The 17691-nt window shown below is 39.3% G+C and overlaps 1 protein-coding gene and 1 long non-coding RNA gene across 6 annotated transcripts in view; one reads left to right on the top strand and one right to left on the bottom strand.

Annotated features, from left to right (window-relative positions):
- Window positions 1-89: 89 nt before the first annotated feature.
- LOC109963948 (uncharacterized) overlaps window positions 90-17691 on the bottom strand; it is a 51386-nt gene continuing 33784 nt past the window's right edge. The window contains exons 1-3 of one of the 3 annotated variants that reach the window (XR_002275455.1): window positions 2764-2905; window positions 1260-1390; window positions 90-718 (exon numbers count right to left, since the gene is read on the bottom strand). This is a non-coding gene — a long non-coding RNA (uncharacterized LOC109963948). Of the gene's footprint in view, window positions 719-1259; window positions 1391-2387; window positions 2488-2763; window positions 2906-17691 lie in introns of those variants that run through there. The other 2 variants (XR_002275456.1, XR_002275457.1) reach the window with 2 other exon arrangements.
- Window positions 3936-12319, top strand: cibar1 (CBY1 interacting BAR domain containing 1). Of its 3 annotated transcripts, none has more exons than XM_020606901.1 (9): window positions 3936-4130; window positions 4878-5141; window positions 6172-6240; window positions 7294-7395; window positions 8186-8191; window positions 9531-9635; window positions 9871-9984; window positions 11006-11125; window positions 11906-12319. In XM_020606901.1, exons 2-9 carry the CDS (start codon window positions 4884-4886, stop codon window positions 12023-12025), a joined length of 894 nt encoding a protein of 297 aa, XP_020462557.1. In that variant the 5' UTR covers window positions 3936-4130; window positions 4878-4883; the 3' UTR covers window positions 12026-12319. The 3 variants fall into 3 exon arrangements, with proteins under 3 accessions (XP_020462557.1, XP_020462554.1, XP_020462556.1); XM_020606898.1 differs by having other exon boundaries at window positions 3937-4130; window positions 4907-5141; XM_020606900.1 differs by lacking the exon at window positions 8186-8191 and having other exon boundaries at window positions 3937-4130; window positions 4907-5141.

The raw sequence follows: 17691 nt of genomic DNA, 5'->3' as shown, positions 1-17691 counted from the left end.
ATTTCAAAGTGCTGTTTTTCCAAAGTCAGTTTTTATTTCATAATGCCTTTTTATGTCTCATTACTATTGTAGCCTAGATGGCAAAAAACTATGTATGTTGGTAGGAAAATAATACAGACAGAATGCAGCAAAGTGCAGTACAACTCACGTTACCAGTAGGAATTCTGACTATTGACACCGATCAGACATAACATTGTTACCACTGACAGGTGAAGTGAATCACACTGATGAGCTCGTTACATCCACCTGTCAGTGGGTGGAGTATATAAGGCAGCAAGCTAACAGCACCTAAGGAAGGACAGATAGTAAAGGGGTGGCAGGGTCGTGGACGCCCACGGTTCACTGATGAGGAGGTTGACCTACTGTAGATCTTTGCAATTAAATTTTAATGTGTAGTGTTCTGTGTATATGCAGATGCTTAGCTGTTATTCTGAGGTAAAGCAGTTGAGTAAATATATAATTTCGAGTTCATGTAGGTTACTTTATCTAGCGTTAGTGAGAATTTAATGTTAGCGTGTAGCGTTAACAAAACTCTAACGTTACACTCAGACCATCAGGTCTGAGTTTCTCGCTGTACTCCATCTTGACCCAAAACTTCAGCACCATGTTAAAAAAAAGGGTACTCTGTGTGGGAGATAGTGTTTTGGTCCTTTGAAGCATCAAGGAAGAACTCCAGAGCCACAGCAGCCTTGCTTCTGGCCATTTGGAGGATCAGAACCTGTGACAACAGAGTTAACTCAATCAGCCAATTCCACCAAACACGTTTATTCACAGTGAATTTAAGAAATTCTGTTTGCCATAAACATTACAGATAGAAGACAGTTTTTACTAAAGCAATACAGGCTCTGATCCTTTGATTTAAGGCACAACAACAAAGCTTCATTATCATACAGTAATGAACCTGTTACACTACAGTTCATTCTGACCCTGTGTACAAACGTGGTCGACACAAATGCAGAGTGAAAGTACTTATAAAGACACTAATATGCACACCTTTCAGCTGTCTTAAAACACCATATATCAAACTAGGGAAGTTTGTCAGGGGAAAAAAAGGGTCATTGTAACAAAGAATGAAATGTTGCATGCAGTTACATTGTGCTCCATGTTAGTTTTGAGAATTTTCATTACAATTTATATCAAAAGTTGCTCAAACACTTCTAGTTTGTCAGGAAAAAAGAGCTGAGAAATTACAGTCTGACCTGAACCTATCAGTGCTAGTCTAGTACTCTCACTTGAACCACCACAACTTTGTTTCTCACCTCATCAACTTGCAGTTGGTGTCCATATGTAGGAGTGACAGGGGCCCGGAATGCTGTCGGTCCTCCTCACGACACGCCCGAGACTATTTACGCTGTGCAAGTCCCATATTCTTGTCTGTGCGTTCTGTGGCCTGTTGAAAGATACGTGGGGAGAGTTAGTCCAATAATGTCTGTCCTAGTTATAACAATTACTCTGATCACAGAAAGACAGAAACCTGTACAAAATAAACATGCAGGAAAAGTCAACAGCTTTTACTAAATGCACATTTTACACAAATAAGATTCATGAAATGGCTATTGCATTCTTTATTCAGGTTCTCACTTTGAGGCTAAGTGGGAGTTTTACTGACAACTGTTTTCTCTAATCGATTCATATTTCTGAACCTCTCCTCCCCTACTCACCTGATCTTTCCTTAATTTTCCTAGCCTATGCTTACTAGATACATTAAGGGTCAAAGGGTCAAAGTGTTTATTTGTCATATGCCCAGTTAGGACACGTGTATCCCTGTACAATGAAATTCTTACTTTGCCATCCACATGAATGCCACACAATACAAATGAAATATAAAGTAGATGAATAAGTAACACAAAATCTAAGGCACTTTAAGCAGCAAATGCAGAGATGTAATAAAAATATATAGGAATATAATAAGAGATGTAGTAAGAGCATCAAACTGTGTTGGAAAAAAGCACTGTACATAAGTGCAATTGAGGCATCTGAATTTATTTTTAGTTTCTGCTTCATATCTTACCATACCTTCTTACTCCACTAGATTTATTTGATAACTTGAGTTTATAGTTTCTTTTCAGAATTAGATGAATAAAAAGGAAACAGCATAAGCATAATCATGAGACTTCAGTAATCTCTGGTGATAAATTTACAAGCTACTCACCAGAAGTTCATATTTTAACAGTTAAAATTATCCCTACCTTTACCAGCTACAACATTAAAATGATGAGCACAATAATGCACCAGAAATTATAATCAAATATGCATCTATGTGAAATGCATTCTATTATTATTCTGCACAGTGACTACTTTTACTTTTGGTAATTTAGGTATATTTTGCTGCTAATGCCTTTGTACTATTACTTAAGCAACATTTTGGCTGTAGCACTCTTTCTTACCTGTAACAGGGCATCTCAGTAAAAAGACGCCGACTGGTTTTGACCTCACTGGGTCTTCGTCAGGGTGGAAACATACAGGTGCCAACAATTAGTTAGGTTTCCGTGCTGATGAAGCCCCGGTGAGATCTAAACTAGCCGGTGTTTTTTATTGAGCTGCACGATTAATATAAATATAAAATACTTTTACATTAATGGGATATGTAAACCGAGAGGGGTTCTTTCATCTACAAGACTACACATCCAACAGGAATAAACTACAAGTCAGCTCTAAAAGATTTCTCCTAGATTGAGCAGGTTTCACAATTAGCCTGACAATTGACAGGCTCAAGCAAAGCAAAAGAGTATTGGACGGCTAAGGCTAAATAAATTATCCCACCTGGAAAACATAAATCTGGACAACTGTGTTAACAGTGAAGCACCTGCACGCTGCCAACATACAGAACGCAACACATGAAATATTTACTGTGATTTTCTACTATTTTCAACTGCCAGTGTGACCATCTTGAATCCCCACTACAACCAAACTTACAGAACTTGAAGAACCCAGCTACCACCTGACTGGACAATTTGACTCTGCTCTGTGATTGGACAGTGACAGCCCAATAAGATTCAGATGTGATTCAAACTAAACCTCAGTACTCCTCATTTGACTAGCAGGCAGTAATGGATCAAACTTGTTAAGACTGGTGTAATGATGTGTGCCACCACTAACATTTCGTATGAATAAAGAGGGGTTTCAAATAAATACTGTAGAGAAATACATGCAAGGATTTACAGTTTTCAGCCGCTTTGGCAAGTCTAGCAACAGAGTTTATCACATGTTGTCAAATGTAGATTACATCTAAGGAATCAGAACTGTGTGATGTATCTGTCCCATTTTTAGTCAACATAGGATAGTACTGAATGTTAAGAGCAGTCTACTTTTCCTGACAAACACATAAAAAAATACTATTTAAAATTTGTTTTTTCTGCAAGTCGGCTTAAAAAACCCATAGATCTGTCTTGTGGTGATTTTGCAATTATTAATTTTCCTGCTCCACCACAGGTTGATTCTCCAACTAATGATGAACACAGCACAAGACTGAATTGCAGAAAGAGGTGTGGAAATTTTCAACTTCTACACAGTGACTTTAAGCTTCTGTCTTGAAACCTTCTGAAAGATGGGAAGATCAAGGGGAATATAGTGTCCAGATATAAAGAGATATACACAGGAAATGACTGAGATGTACAAACCACAGCATAAGCTGTAGATATTTATATATTGGGTCACTCAGGAACATGTTGACATCTCCCACCGTGCGCTGCTCCTCTTCTATACTGGTGATCTGCCCGTCGCTGCTTATCCAAGATGATGAATGTGCACTCTGACAAAAAAGTCAAATTAAACAAATGTCTGGAAGGAATGATTTTTGGGACTGAACTTGACTGGGACTGGGACTCCAATTACAACAGTCGCTGTAAAGAATCCCCATCTCCTGCTATAAGTGACCTCACTGTGAACAGCTACAGGGTCAGCAAATGACTCAGTTTCCCAGCATGCATTCCTCAAGCGGAAGTACCATGGAGCTCCATGGAAACGACAGACTCGCGTGCTAGGCTGGTGGAGAGAGAGAGAACATATTTAGCGTCAGCTAAGCCTAACTAAATCTGGATTTCAGTACAACTGGATGTACGCTGATACGCGGTGCCATTTATTTACTGCCTCTCTGCCAAGATGCTTCGCGCGCCCGATGCGAGAACAAGGTAAGGGGTAACCGAAAGTGAGATAAATCCTCTTTTAGTTGGATGAAAGCGGTGCTCTCTGACTTAACATTAGCTTTAATGAAAGCGATGATTTTAAAAAGTTGGTTAGCGCTAGCTGACTGTTACACCAATTACCATGATAATTATGTCTTCATCAGCCACAACGTGGACGTGCTAACGCCCATCTAGCTGTTAATAAATTAATACTGTAGGTTTTACTGCACTTATCTGGCTAAGTGTTTGTGTCATCATCAACTGGGATGAAATAATATGCTTGGATTATGGAATATAAGAAAATCAGAACACTGTAGACATGTTTTGGTCATTACCGTTAATTATTAGTTTCCCGTTACGCATAGATGGAGGTAGGAAATCCATACTGGTATACATCATTGTATACATCAAGCTAGAAATGTTATAAGAACCCGCACTGATACAGTATGAGAAACCAATTCATTGCCCACTGTTGCACCTACAGCTGATGTAGCATACTGTATATTCTTATTATATTTTTCACTTGCTGTTTTTTTTAAGTGCCTTTATTTTGTATTATTACTTATCTGTTTTACATTTAGACTTTATATTGTTTGGCATTCATTGTGGAAAGCAAAGGAAGAATGACATTGTGCAGGGAAACATGTTTCCTTACTGTGCATATGACAATAAACACTAACTTGACTTTGAGTTGACTTGAAATGCAGTTAGGGGTCCTACACTCAACTAAACTACTACTGTATTTGATTACAGCTGTTAATGTTGTCCTTCACCCTGTCCAGGGACAACCAGATAAGAAAGATCCAGGAAAACATCACCAATGTGGAGAAGCATTTTGGAGAGATGTGCCAATTATTTGCTGCCTATGTCCGTAAAACAGCCAGGCTACGAGACAAAGCCGATCTTCTGGTTCGAGAAATTGGGTGGTATGCAGACACAGAAACCCCGAACCTAAAAATTGGTATGAAGCAGTTTGCTGACCACCTGGCCAAGGTTCAAGACTACCGCCATGCTCAGGTAACACTACAGCAATTGATTACTGAAATAGCATCAAATCCAGACTTAGCATCCAAAATTTTTTCAGGTTTAAGAGGCTGATCTACAGTATACAGAGCAGAATTTTGAAGGATAAAACATCGTTTCACTAACTTTCTGAGGAATTTAACAGTAGCTAACCATGACTTTTAAAAGTCCCTACAATAGAGACATTATCTTCAAAACCATAAAGAATGGGAAAATATTTGTAAACCTTTATCAGAATTGGAAAAGTAATAACACTTGACAAAGACAGGGTTAAAAAATGGAATTGTATAAAAATGCATATATAAAGCTCTTCAGGTCAGTGGACAATAGTTTGGGTATCGAAGAAAAAAAGAGAATTAGAAATGAATACTATTATTGGATAAAACGTATGAAACCAGGCACAGACTAACAAAGAGGAGGGAATTTGATTGGAAGGTCAAGATGAGATAACTCCACTTATAGTACAGTCATTCATCTGTTCTATTTTGGAGGGTGTGGCTTGGTGGAATATATCAGAAAATTATGAGGTACCTAGTAAAGACTTTACTTTGCTTGTAGCAAAGAGAATGATCACAGTCAGTTACAGCCACAGCCCTCACTGGAGAGAATGAGCTGGGTAGTGTGCACCATGGAGAAGATTACAGCAGGGCCTCATTTAAAAGCAAAGATGTTTATGGAGAGATGGGCACCACACTTACACAAGCCATGTCAAATATAGGCAGAATCAGACAGGCACCAAAGAATATAAGAACAAAAATGCTTTTTTTGTTTCAAAAATGTAAAAATGCAACGCACATCAGGGATGTCTAGATGCATGTGTCTTTATTTAATATACATTATTTTATTTGTTTGTTTATGTTGGCTTGTGACTGTCAAGGTGTGTTAAAAAAAATAAATAAAAAAAGTCTAAAAACTGCAGTAACTGACTTCCTGCTGCTTTGATTCCAATCATGACTTAATGTTTTACAGCCACAGCCTAATTTTTTTTTTTTGATAAGACAATGTGAAGTTATCTGCTTTGCAGGTGGAAAGACTTGAGGCCAGAGTCATAGAGCCACTGAAAAGCTATGGAGCTGTAGTAAAACGTAAAAGGGTAAGTGTTATTGTGAGCCGCAGCCATGTTAACTTGTACGCTGACTCCAAGTAAGGCAAATCAGAAAAACAAAGATTAATCCATGTTCCAGTTACAATTACTGTAAAATTAGTACAGTGACTTCTCAATGACAAAATTGTTCTAGAATTATTTTACTGTAAAAGATACTGATGCTAAAATGTTCAAATATATGAACGTCTCTGTCATGTATGAGAGATTTGGCGCATCTTGTCTGTCTTCTAATTCATGGAGTTTAAAGATTATTATGCAGTAAATGCTTTGGCAGCTGCCACCTATGTAAAATGTAAACAACATGGTCGAGTGCCCCACAGGTGGCGTTGCTGTCATAGGCATATCCACTGTGTGGCAACAAGAGGGCAGTATTGATTTAATGATGGTGTCCCATTGCTTCAGAAACCATCCTCAATGCTAATGCCCCCCCAAAACCTCTCTTTGTGGCATATGCTGTCTGTCTCATACAGTGCATACAAAGTGTCTGCCTTGTTCATCCAGAACATTCAATTCTGATTCTGCACTTGTACTTTGAGCTGTTCATGTAAAATAAAATAGTGAAATAAATAAAATACTTTCAGACTGCAGGTTATTTAGATTTTAAATAGGTGCAAAAGATTCATGTGACATTTCTTAGCTTGCTTTTCACTGAGTGCTAAATGAATCAGTCCACTCTGATAAGGGCTGTGATTGGTCATTTGTTGTGCAGACAGAGCTACACTGTCTGCAAAATGCAAGTCTGACTAAATATATAAAGTTATAGTAATGAAAAAAGTGAGCTTTGCTATTTTTCCTTTTTCTGATAAAGCTGAAACAGAATACAATTTGGCTTGTTCCTTTAACATCATCAGCTCTTTTAGAGTAAGATAACACAAACACATGCACAACAGAGGGCACTGGAGGATTTAATGCTGACCTTAAACAAAAGTTTTGTTAGATTATGTCCTTAGTATTTAAATCTTGAGTCAAATTCTAAATAACTGACTCACTGTCATTTTTAAATTCACATAATAACTGCCATGTCCTTGTGTGCTCATGCAGGATGATCTAAAGACAACTCAGAGTGCCAGAGAGAGAGAAGCCAAACAGATGGCTCAGCTTGAGAGGACCAGACAGAGAAACCCTTCAGACAGGCAGATCATTGTATCCTCACCCCGTTTCTCTTTTGTGCTCTGTAATATTGACTGGACAAATATTAATATAAGTGGCATACTGGGTACAGCTTCATTCCTTGTTAGTTATTGAAACTACTGTATGTTGCAATAAGAAAACAAACTTTTTCCATTCATTTTGAATATTTGTCTTGTCAAGTTCATAAAGGTTTACTTCACAGCATCTTTCCATCCACTTCATGCAGTTACAGTTTGTATTCAGTTTGTAAATCAGGATCGCTGAGTGTATATGATGGATGTGGCGTTACCACTTCCCTCCACTATGCAAAAGTGAAACCAAAGTACAGTGGCTGCCATCTTGCTTTTTTATAACCAGATTCTGCGCAGTAGCGGCCAGATGTGAAGTGATGGCATAAGACTGCCAATCAAAGCTGTCAAGTCAACTGAAATACATCCCTTTTTATATATTCAAATAACTTCTTAAAAACAAACTTATGAGAAAAATGACCATTTGTACACATATCAGTGTGATGATAAATACCAAAAACCACAGAAATCACCTCTGGAAAAAAATAATTCATTTGTATTTTGAGTTTTTAAGTTTCCAATAACAATTCACTAACATGGAGATGGGATTTATGTCCCACACTGCAACCAGGCACCAGGGGCTGATTTGCAGTGGCTTCACTTCTGGGACCTATCAGCTCGTCCTTCTAATTTACTGTATATACACATACAGTCAATATTCGGGATACACTTAGTAGAATAAACACAGACAGCAGGCTGATATTTTGATGCTATTTCCTTGACCAAGCCTTCAGTCTCAGGTGTGTCCCCTGTAATCTCTGCATCTCATCATGGGGATGATGTAGGGTCACAAAAATGACCCTTACTTCAAAATTACTTTGAATTGTTGATGCAACAACAACAGAAAACCATCTGTTGTAAATGTGTTTTAGCCACTGTTCAATGAATGCACAGATGTCAAATGGGGTGTCAACTACAGATCCCCCCCCCCATAATACGTCAACATATACAGTGGGTACGGAAAGTATTCAGACCCCCTTAAATGTTTCACTCTTTGTTATATTGCAGCCATATGCTAAAACCATTTAAGTTCATTTTTTTCCTCATTAATGTACACACAGCACCCCATATTGACAGAAAAACACAGAATTTTTGACATTTTTGCAGATTTATTAAAAAAGAAAAACTGAAATATCACATGGTCATAAGTATTCAGACCCTTTGCTCAGTATTTAGTAGAAGCACCCTGTTGAGCTAATACAGCCATGAGTCTTTTTGGGAATGATGCAACAAGTTTTTCACACCTGCATTTGGGGATACTCTGCCATTCCTCCTTGCAGATCCTCTCCAGTTCTGTCAGGTTGGATGGTAAACATTGGTGGACAGCCATTTTCAGGTCTCTCCAGAGATGCTCAATTGGGTTTAAATCAGGGCTCTGGCTGGGCCATTCAAGAACAGTCACGGAGTTGTTGTGAAGCCACTCCTTCGTTATTTTAGCTGTGTGCTTAGGGCCATTGTCTTGTTGGAAGGTGAACCTTCAGCCCAGTCTGAGGTCCTGAGCACTCTGGAGAAGGTTTTCGTCCAGGATATCCCTGTACTTGGCCGCATTCATCCTTCCCTCGATTGCAACCAGTCGTCCTGTCCCTGCAGCTGAAAAACACCCCCATAGCATGATGCTACTTAAATGATTTTAGCATATGGCTGCAATATAACAAAGAGTGAAAAATTTAAGGGGGTCTGAATACTTTCTGTACCCACTGTAGCACCTAGTGTACAGAAAGTTTATATAGCTCCTGTTTTCTCTCTGTGTGTAGTCAGTGTTTTAAATTGCAGAAGCTTTTACTATTCCACGCTGTAGAAGGAGCATATTAGCATGTCAATATCTGAAGGCTTTTTTGCGATAGGTGGTTCAGGTTGGACTGGACCTACAGGTCTGCCGTTTGCTTTTTTCAGGTGCTTCACATCAGTAATACTTTTTTAGTAGTTTTGTGTCTTACCAAATACAAATTAGCCTAGTTATCAAATAGTCAGTTAATAAAATCAGCACAAAAGGATACTGTTGGATGTTGGATTTAGAGGTTTATACACACATACATTAACCTGCCTCATTAGTTTGATGTTTCTTTTTTTTGCCATCAGGCTGAAAGTGAGCTCCAGAGAGCCACCATCGATGCCGCACGGACGACCAGGCAGCTGGAAGAGACCATAGACGAGTTTGAGAAGCAGAAGATCCAGGACATCAAGGTCTGCTGCGCTGAGCTCTCTGTCCACCTTAAATTTAAAACTAGTTTCAGAGGGTGACACTGGAGTGAACACAGTCAGTAATGATTTTGTGGGGCTTTTTTCTTAATCCTCCTACTGTTTTGTCATTTCAGAACTCTTTTCAATATCTTGTATCCCCCCAGGCAGTTGTGATTCATTTAAATACTGCTAAATTCTATTCATTGCCTAAATATTGTTTTCATCCTTGACCTTGTAGAAGATCTTTGGAGAGTTTATGACAGTGGAGATGTCATTCCATGCCAAGGCATTGGAGATATACACCTTGGCCTACCAGAGCATTCAAAGTGTGGATGAGGAGGAGGACCTGGAGGTAGGCTGATGCACTGCTCAGGGGTAACCATGTCCTATGTGTTCTTATCCTTCCAGCGTTATTGTGTTTAGAGTTTGTAGAGTGTGTTGTGAAGTTTTGACCTGACAGAATCATTGGGGTGTGACTGATGTTGATAAATTGCTACGTACGCCATCAGTTGTGCACTTGACCTGCGACCTGACAGTTATGCTGTATTTAGCTGTAAGCTATCATGTTCTTACGCATCCAATACTCATCAAATCATTGCTCATACTCTACGGTCCACACCCTTCAACTGGTGTGGTAACTTTGAAGTAATCTGTGGTGACTAATACTGCACAATTCGCAGTTATGCTAGCCACTTTCTACTGTTTACAGTTTGACTTCAGAAGTTTTATCAAACTATTTAAAGAGATAAAGCTTGTAGTGAGAAAACCAACGATCACTGATTTTCAGCGAGCAAGGTTCCCCCTGCAGATGCCCTTGCTCTATTTCCCCCCACCCCTTGCCATCTCATCTATGTGTTTTTTGCACTGAATCATCTGCCTTCCGTTCATATTGAAGTGAAACTTCTCACCCAGACAAGGCTGTTTTTCAGTGACTCACAATACAAAGCATGGGAGATTGAATCATCTGAACGTCACAATGACAGGCATGAAGATAATCCTGATCAAGAGCCTTTGCGGAATTCATTTTCTATACAATGAAAACCACTGGTGTGGTTTAAATAACAGGTTGCTGTGCTATCACAGTCATACCTTGTGAGCCGCTTTGTTTGTGTGTGTGACAAAAGCAGATTGCCATCCTAGTTGTTGATTTCCTGGACATTCAAAATTGTACAGTATTTTTTATGGGTTATTTTTTTTACTTCTACTGTAGTGTATATATCTGTCTTATAAAATAGTATATATTAATTAGTTATAGATCCTTATTACGTATATTCTGTGCGCACATTAAAATTACTGATGAGTGCATGTAAGCACTGCTTGCATTCTCCTGTGTCTCTGTGGAAAAGTATATCACCTCCTACTGTCTTTGGCAGGTGTTCAGGAGCTTGCTGCACCCCCCTGACTACCAGTCACGCTTAGACATAGTGCAAGCTAATTCCAAAACCTCCCTCGATCTGACCGGGTCCTTCCCGAGTTCATCAGGGACCTTACAGGTAAGATACAGGCAGCACATAGATGCTCTGACACAAAACTCGAATTTCCCCAGAAGATTCTTCTATGGCTACATTTCTTATGGCATTCCTTTAATTGTCCGACTCTGACTGTCCCAAGATTTATTGTGGTGATGAAGTAAAAAAAAAATCCCTTCTTCCTTTGTTAAACGCAGTAGTTTTTCTCATACCAGTAGAGACTAGTGCTCGATAACTGAGCCTTATCTGTTGTGCCTATGCTTATGCACTGCATCACCCCAGCCATCTTGCATTTTGAATTCCTACATGCTACAGCTTGCCAGTAATGTCATGCATTTCCTCCTACATTCACAGTGTTGCCCCAGCATCTTAGCAGGAGTACTGCACTTCTGTAGAACTCACAGGGTGTCATCAGATCACAGAGGCAGATTGCTGTTCACACCTATCATCAGAATGTGCCTCAAATGTATCTCACATCACATCTTGACATCATACTATACTTCTATAATTAGGATTGATTTTATCACTGAAAAACTGCAATTGCTAGTGAACAAAAAACACACTTGTTGTCAGGTACACAAGTATAGAAAAGTAGATTAGCAGAGTGAATTAAACTACATGGCATGAACGTGAGGTATTTGTTGTCGGTGCATCTTTGGCCGTGTTCACACCTGTACCTGTTTTTTCTGTGTTAACCGCAAGTCACGTGTTCAGGAAAGAAACCGATTCTGCAAAAGAACTAATTGTCTTTAACAACTACCTGCTGAGTGTTTATGCCTAGTGACTGTTTATTTGTTGTCACAGCAACAAACAGCTTGCAGTCGGCAGACAAAAAAAGAGAAGGAGAAAGAGGATGAAGATGAAGATGACTCTGAAGAGGAGGAGGATGATGAGGATGAAGAGGACACAGATGATGGAAATTAAATTCTTTTAAATCGACTTATTTAGTGTTTTTGTGTATGGAAAGAAAAGGTGTAATATCTGTAAAGGAAAAGCTGTCATTGCCAAAATCACCTTACACACAGGTGGTCTGAGAAGTATTGTAGTGATGCTGTGCTGTAGTGTTGTGGTGCTTTGTAAGAGAACATGTTGTTCTTTACTACCGTTTGTCTTTGAAATTGCAGCCAATTTTTGTCTTAGCCACATTTTTATATCTCACACAATACCAAAATGTGCATTATATGGTCACTTGTATGCATTTTTAAAAAATCTATTTTTACATTTCACGCTGCTCCAGTGAATTGATATTCTATAATAAGTGCATGTTGTACCGTCAGTCACTTTGCATAAAAATGACAGCAGAGTGGCTGATTGTTTAAAAATTGTTCGGAGTATGAATCAGAATAAAAGTTTTTTTTTTGAAAATGACTAATCTCTTCCACAGACATTCAGATATGGTACAAATTAAGCCTGGGACATTTTGCAGCACTGTGTTTCTCAGGATATATACAGTATAAGTGTGCATGCGTGCAACTGGGGGTGCGTCTGTATGAACATATTATGAAACCAATTATGTGCATGTGCGTTACAGTATGTGTTGTCTGTCACAGCCACTGTGTCGACTGAACGCTCCTGTCCGTCTTGCATGAGTCACTTAACAGATTTATTATTCCTCAGCTGCCCTTGCCATGGTGAACCTTTTTTGGTGCCTGAACTTTTACACACAAACAAACATATTACAGGTTTATAAGATTATCTGTTTGACCAAGAGACAATATACGCATATTTATACACATGCACAAATCTAATTCATGGAGCAGCAAGATTTTAAATATTTATAACAAATATGAGGGCTACCAAAACCTCCTTTACAGCAACAGTGATAATCTCAGTGACTGAGAGATAAAAGCTGTGTAGGTGGTGTGTCTGCACAGCACCTTAATGGACATAAAGGTGAATATGTATGCAAACAGTCACGCTAACACACTAATGTACCAGTTTGACTTTGGTGTACTGAATAGCTTGTGTTGCGATGAGTCATCAAGTATGTGTTTGTGTGAACGAGTGAGTCAGAGAGTTCTTCCGACTGCAGATAAACCTAAAGGCTCCACTCCCTGATCACGGAGGAGATGAAAGAACAGTGACCAGTGAGGAAAAAAAAAGAGAAAGAATCACAAAGAAAGACACTGACAGACAAGTGGTAAAAGAAAGCCTGATCTTCATGTTAGCTAAGAGTCAAAGGTACAAATTGAGGTGAGAGGTGGTTGTGACTCACTGACTGTAAAACCAGAGGCTAAAAAACAAACAGGGATACCCTTGCAAGAAACCAGATGTGAAGAGAAAGGAGGAGTATGGGGGGGGGGATACATTTGGGAGAGGTCAGTTGGAACCCCAGGTCCTTATCGTTGACTCTGACTCAGTGCCCATAGGCATCATGCCACTCCTGTCAAGTTAAACACCGACAGCACACATCAGCCTCATGCAGCTGCTTTTGCAGTACTTTCCCTTGAGCCACATGCCACCGAGCTTACATCGAAGTCCTGTGCCACAGAGTTTTCTTCTTTGAACATCAAACTAAAATGTTTTCCTAAATACGGGTTTGTCTTTGACCCTCACCAATAAATGTAACCTTTGGCACATAGAGCCTCCACAATATAAATAACAAATGAATCATGCTTTTTTCCTGAGACTGTGAAAACATTTCTGTGCAACAGTTCTAGAGGTTATTCACTTCCCCCCAGCTACCACCAGAGGGCGATGTATAATGGTTTTCTTACCAGGAGTGTTTAATTTGGGAAACAGTGATATGGAGACATTGTGTTCTTTTCAGTCTCTGGGTATCTGCAGTATGTGTGCGTCGCCTCTTATCGGTTATCTCTCATGAGAAACAGACTAATTGCATTTTTGGAAGCTGCTAAACTGAGCTTTGAACTGCAAGACAAAAACATCCAGATATGTAATGTATTTTTAGAATGTAATAATTGACTGAGTCTCCAGCCTTATGAGACTGCAGCGTTTGCAAACAATAATGCCACAAACTGACCAACTGAGGGTTTCCAAAATAGTTTAGTTGATCCGTACTTGGCATCCATCATATGAGTGCTAGTCACAGCCAATGTTTTGTATCAGCTTTGCCACTGTGAGATAGGTGGGGATTCAATATCCCACATCTGAGGCTGACACACATTTAGGACCATGTCCTGATTTGATATTCTATGTCCATATTTTCCTCCTCCTAAAGTTGACCTGCATTCTCCTGTAAGAATGTATGTATAGGGGAGCAATGTAATGGAGTCAGTATCTGTATGACTGGCTCTCCTATAGATGTCACACACAAAGAAGTAAGGATTCCCTCCTCTGCCTGTCTGACTCATCAGCAGTCATCTTCAGTCACAAGTGTGCATCTGTGTGTGTGTGTGGGTGTGTGTGTTGTATGTTTGAATGAATGAGAAAAGGAATCAAAGTGTGCTATCTGTATACGCGGCCACAAAATATGTTATGCTTGTGCATGTGTGTGTGTGAATTATGTTTATGGACATAAAGTGCTTACATATGTGAATATTTGTGTGTGTGTGCCACAAAGTCATCCAGTGCAGTTGTTTGGAATATTAAATACAGTGCCGTGCTGGCGGCTGTTATAAAATTGAGAGGCAGCATAGCCAGAGTGTGACTCACACACTGACTCACTGACAGTGCTGCCATGGCGTGTGTATGTTTCCTTACATGTGTGTGTGTGTGTGTGCGTGTGTGTCACACTCTGAGGTTACTCTCGCAGACCCACTGTGTGTTTTAAGAACTCTGAACCCTGCAACATTCCCTGGATTTCACACCAGCAAACACTGTTACATGTGTTTATGTGTACATAGGAGGAAAAGTGTCTCTCTTCCTTTCACCAACAGCATTATGCATGTGTGCTAATCAGACAAAAGAGCTGCACTCTGCACTGATAGCTCCCTGCACATCTAATATAACAGAGCGATGTTCTGAGTGAAGCAGAGCACAAACACATTATCACTAAGGTGGTTGGTTCCTACTACTCTCAGCCTGGACCAACCAGAGTTGAGAGGAATAACAAAAAGATACTTTTATGGACGGGGGGGGGGCAACACAAAATTATTTTACAGGTTTCCTAAATTCCATTTTATTTTCAAATGATCTCCTCAGATGTTTCCTGATAAGAATCATATCATTTTGTACTACTTCTGTGTAAAACAGCGAGTGGTCAGTGTAAATACTAAACAAACCGCGAGTCATTTATTTAGAGGATAGCAGGTGAGCTATGCATGCAAAATGTGAAATATGTCTACATATAAACATTCAATCCAGAAGAATGAAGAATAAAGTTTCCACTGGGGTTTATATTTCCCATAAAAATTCATCTAAAAGTACATTATAAATGCTACACTACTAACTGAGCTAAAATAATAGTCTCATAACTGTGTCTTTATTTTTTTTATTTTTATGTTTTTTGCAAATGGTACCAAATTATATGTATCTTACCAGGAAACCTTTAAAAAATTATTAGGAAATAGAAGACTCATAAAATAGTGTGCTGCTAAAAATAGTGCAAGCACATATTAAATCTAGTATATTATAAAGAATCAGTAAAATACTAACTAAAATATTCAAATAAATTATTGACTGATCATAAAGCTAGTGCAAAAACATAGTAGGTAAACTAAAATACAACAGTAGAAACTGATCATGTATTCATTTCCCAAAGGGGGTTTAAATGTTAGAAACATGTACAAACTGCCAAACTTTGTATGAAATCCCCAACAGCCAAATAAACACCAAAAACCCAAAATGCATCCATAGATTTAACTTCTGGGTGAAATTAACAAACTATATTGACAATAAAGTCTGTAACAAATAACCATATGTGTGCTTCCAATCACATTTAAACAAGCACAGGGTATTGTAAATATGTCTGAATGTGTACTTGTATGTGCTAACTATGTGCCACTGGGTCTGTTACGGTACATCATCTGATGGTGATAAAGCAGAAATTGACTTCTTATTTACTTCCTGATGCCTGATAGTGGTGTCACTTGGATATCCCCGCTCAGCATAAGTCACTGTTTGCAAAGCACAGGGGGGAAGTGAGAACCCTGGTGTGTATGTGGGTGTGTGTTCCCTGCAGACTGGTTTTGATATGAATATATATATCCTCATGAGAAAAAGACAAGGAAAAGGCCAACCATGCATTGTAAAATGGTTATATAGCCAGTTAGAGGTTGCCTTGTGTGTGATTACAAGGTTTAAGGTCACATTCATACTTTATTAGACATGGAGTCTAATACTAAATGTTCTTTCATGTCAATGTCAGAGGGATTTGGTTGACTATACACACATGTGTACTGACTACACATGTGTGTTAAATCATGCCTACTGTATGTGCTACAGATCTGTGTATGAGTGTGGGGGAAGGGGGTTTGTGTCTGTTATGTGTTGGACCTGATATCCAGGTTTGGCCTCATACTCTGCCTGCCAATCTATCCCGCCCCACGTCTGTTGTTAATGATTTCGAAATCATCTGCTTTCAGAGGAATGGGAAGGAGAGAATGAAAGAGATGAAAGAGTGTGCACTGTATGACTCTGTGAGTGTGCGTGAGTGCATGCTTGCAACTGTGTTGCGCAAGTAGCTTATCAGACAGTTGTGCTGTGATCAATGAGGGAGGCCTTGGCTCGGGCCTGTACAGGAGCTCACTGTCGCTTTACTCTTGGCTTGCAGCTCTGCGTGTATTTATGTGTGTGTGTGTCTGCCTTGTTTTTCTGTTCTGTGCTTCACATCAGCTAGAAGCCTAACAGTGGGTCAATATGAGTTTGTCTGCATGCTGGCCAACTTCAGGTTCCTGCCAGGTGAGTACCCAATGTGTTTACAGTTGACCAACCACTTCCTAGCATTACACTACACTCTGCTGCAGTCCATTATAATATCAAACTATTTTTATGCACTTTAACTCCATAAACAATTTCTGAAACTTGGCCGCATATTAGTTTTACCATTGACTGATATGCCATGTGAATTATTTTACTGCTGAATAAACAACAAAAAACAAACAACATTAGGGCTTAGTTAATGCCATTCATTATTGCTGAAGAGAGTAACTGCTCTGTCCTTTACGCTCGTCTTAAAAATGTGCATTTATTTATAGCAGATAAAACTGCAGCCACCTGGTGCTTGTTGCCCACTCTGTAACAGATCCTCATGTGAGTCAGGAGCACAAGATGTGATTCGGAAAGACAAACAAAGAGACAGAACACATGGTGACTGGTCTGTTCTATTGTTCACCTTATACTCATACTGACAGCTGAGACTGAAGCAAGGAAGAATTACAGTGAATGCAGTAGTATAAGAGACAGATATATTATTCGAACCTAAGGCACACAGGTCATCAGCTTCTGCATTTATAGCACATATTACAACATACGTCTCTTTTTCTCTACAAACAGAAGGCATGGGCTGCTAAAGTGTTTATATCTCAGGTAAGTTATAATTCACAAGAATGTACTAAGTGGCTGAGGGTGCACACCGGGTCATGAGGAGTGCAAAAAATATTTGCTCTTGCACAACAAAGACAACATTCTCCTTCCACATTTTGAAAAATCAGAACATAGAGTTTCCCCTGAATGCCCGCCCCCCGCCC

This window comes from Monopterus albus, unplaced genomic scaffold (genome assembly GCF_001952655.1).
Source record: "Monopterus albus unplaced genomic scaffold, M_albus_1.0 scaffold82.1, whole genome shotgun sequence".
NCBI lineage: Eukaryota > Metazoa > Chordata > Actinopteri > Synbranchiformes > Synbranchidae > Monopterus > Monopterus albus.
The sequence above is the reverse complement of the archived record's forward strand: the minus strand, read 5'-3'. Positions and strand labels throughout refer to the sequence as shown.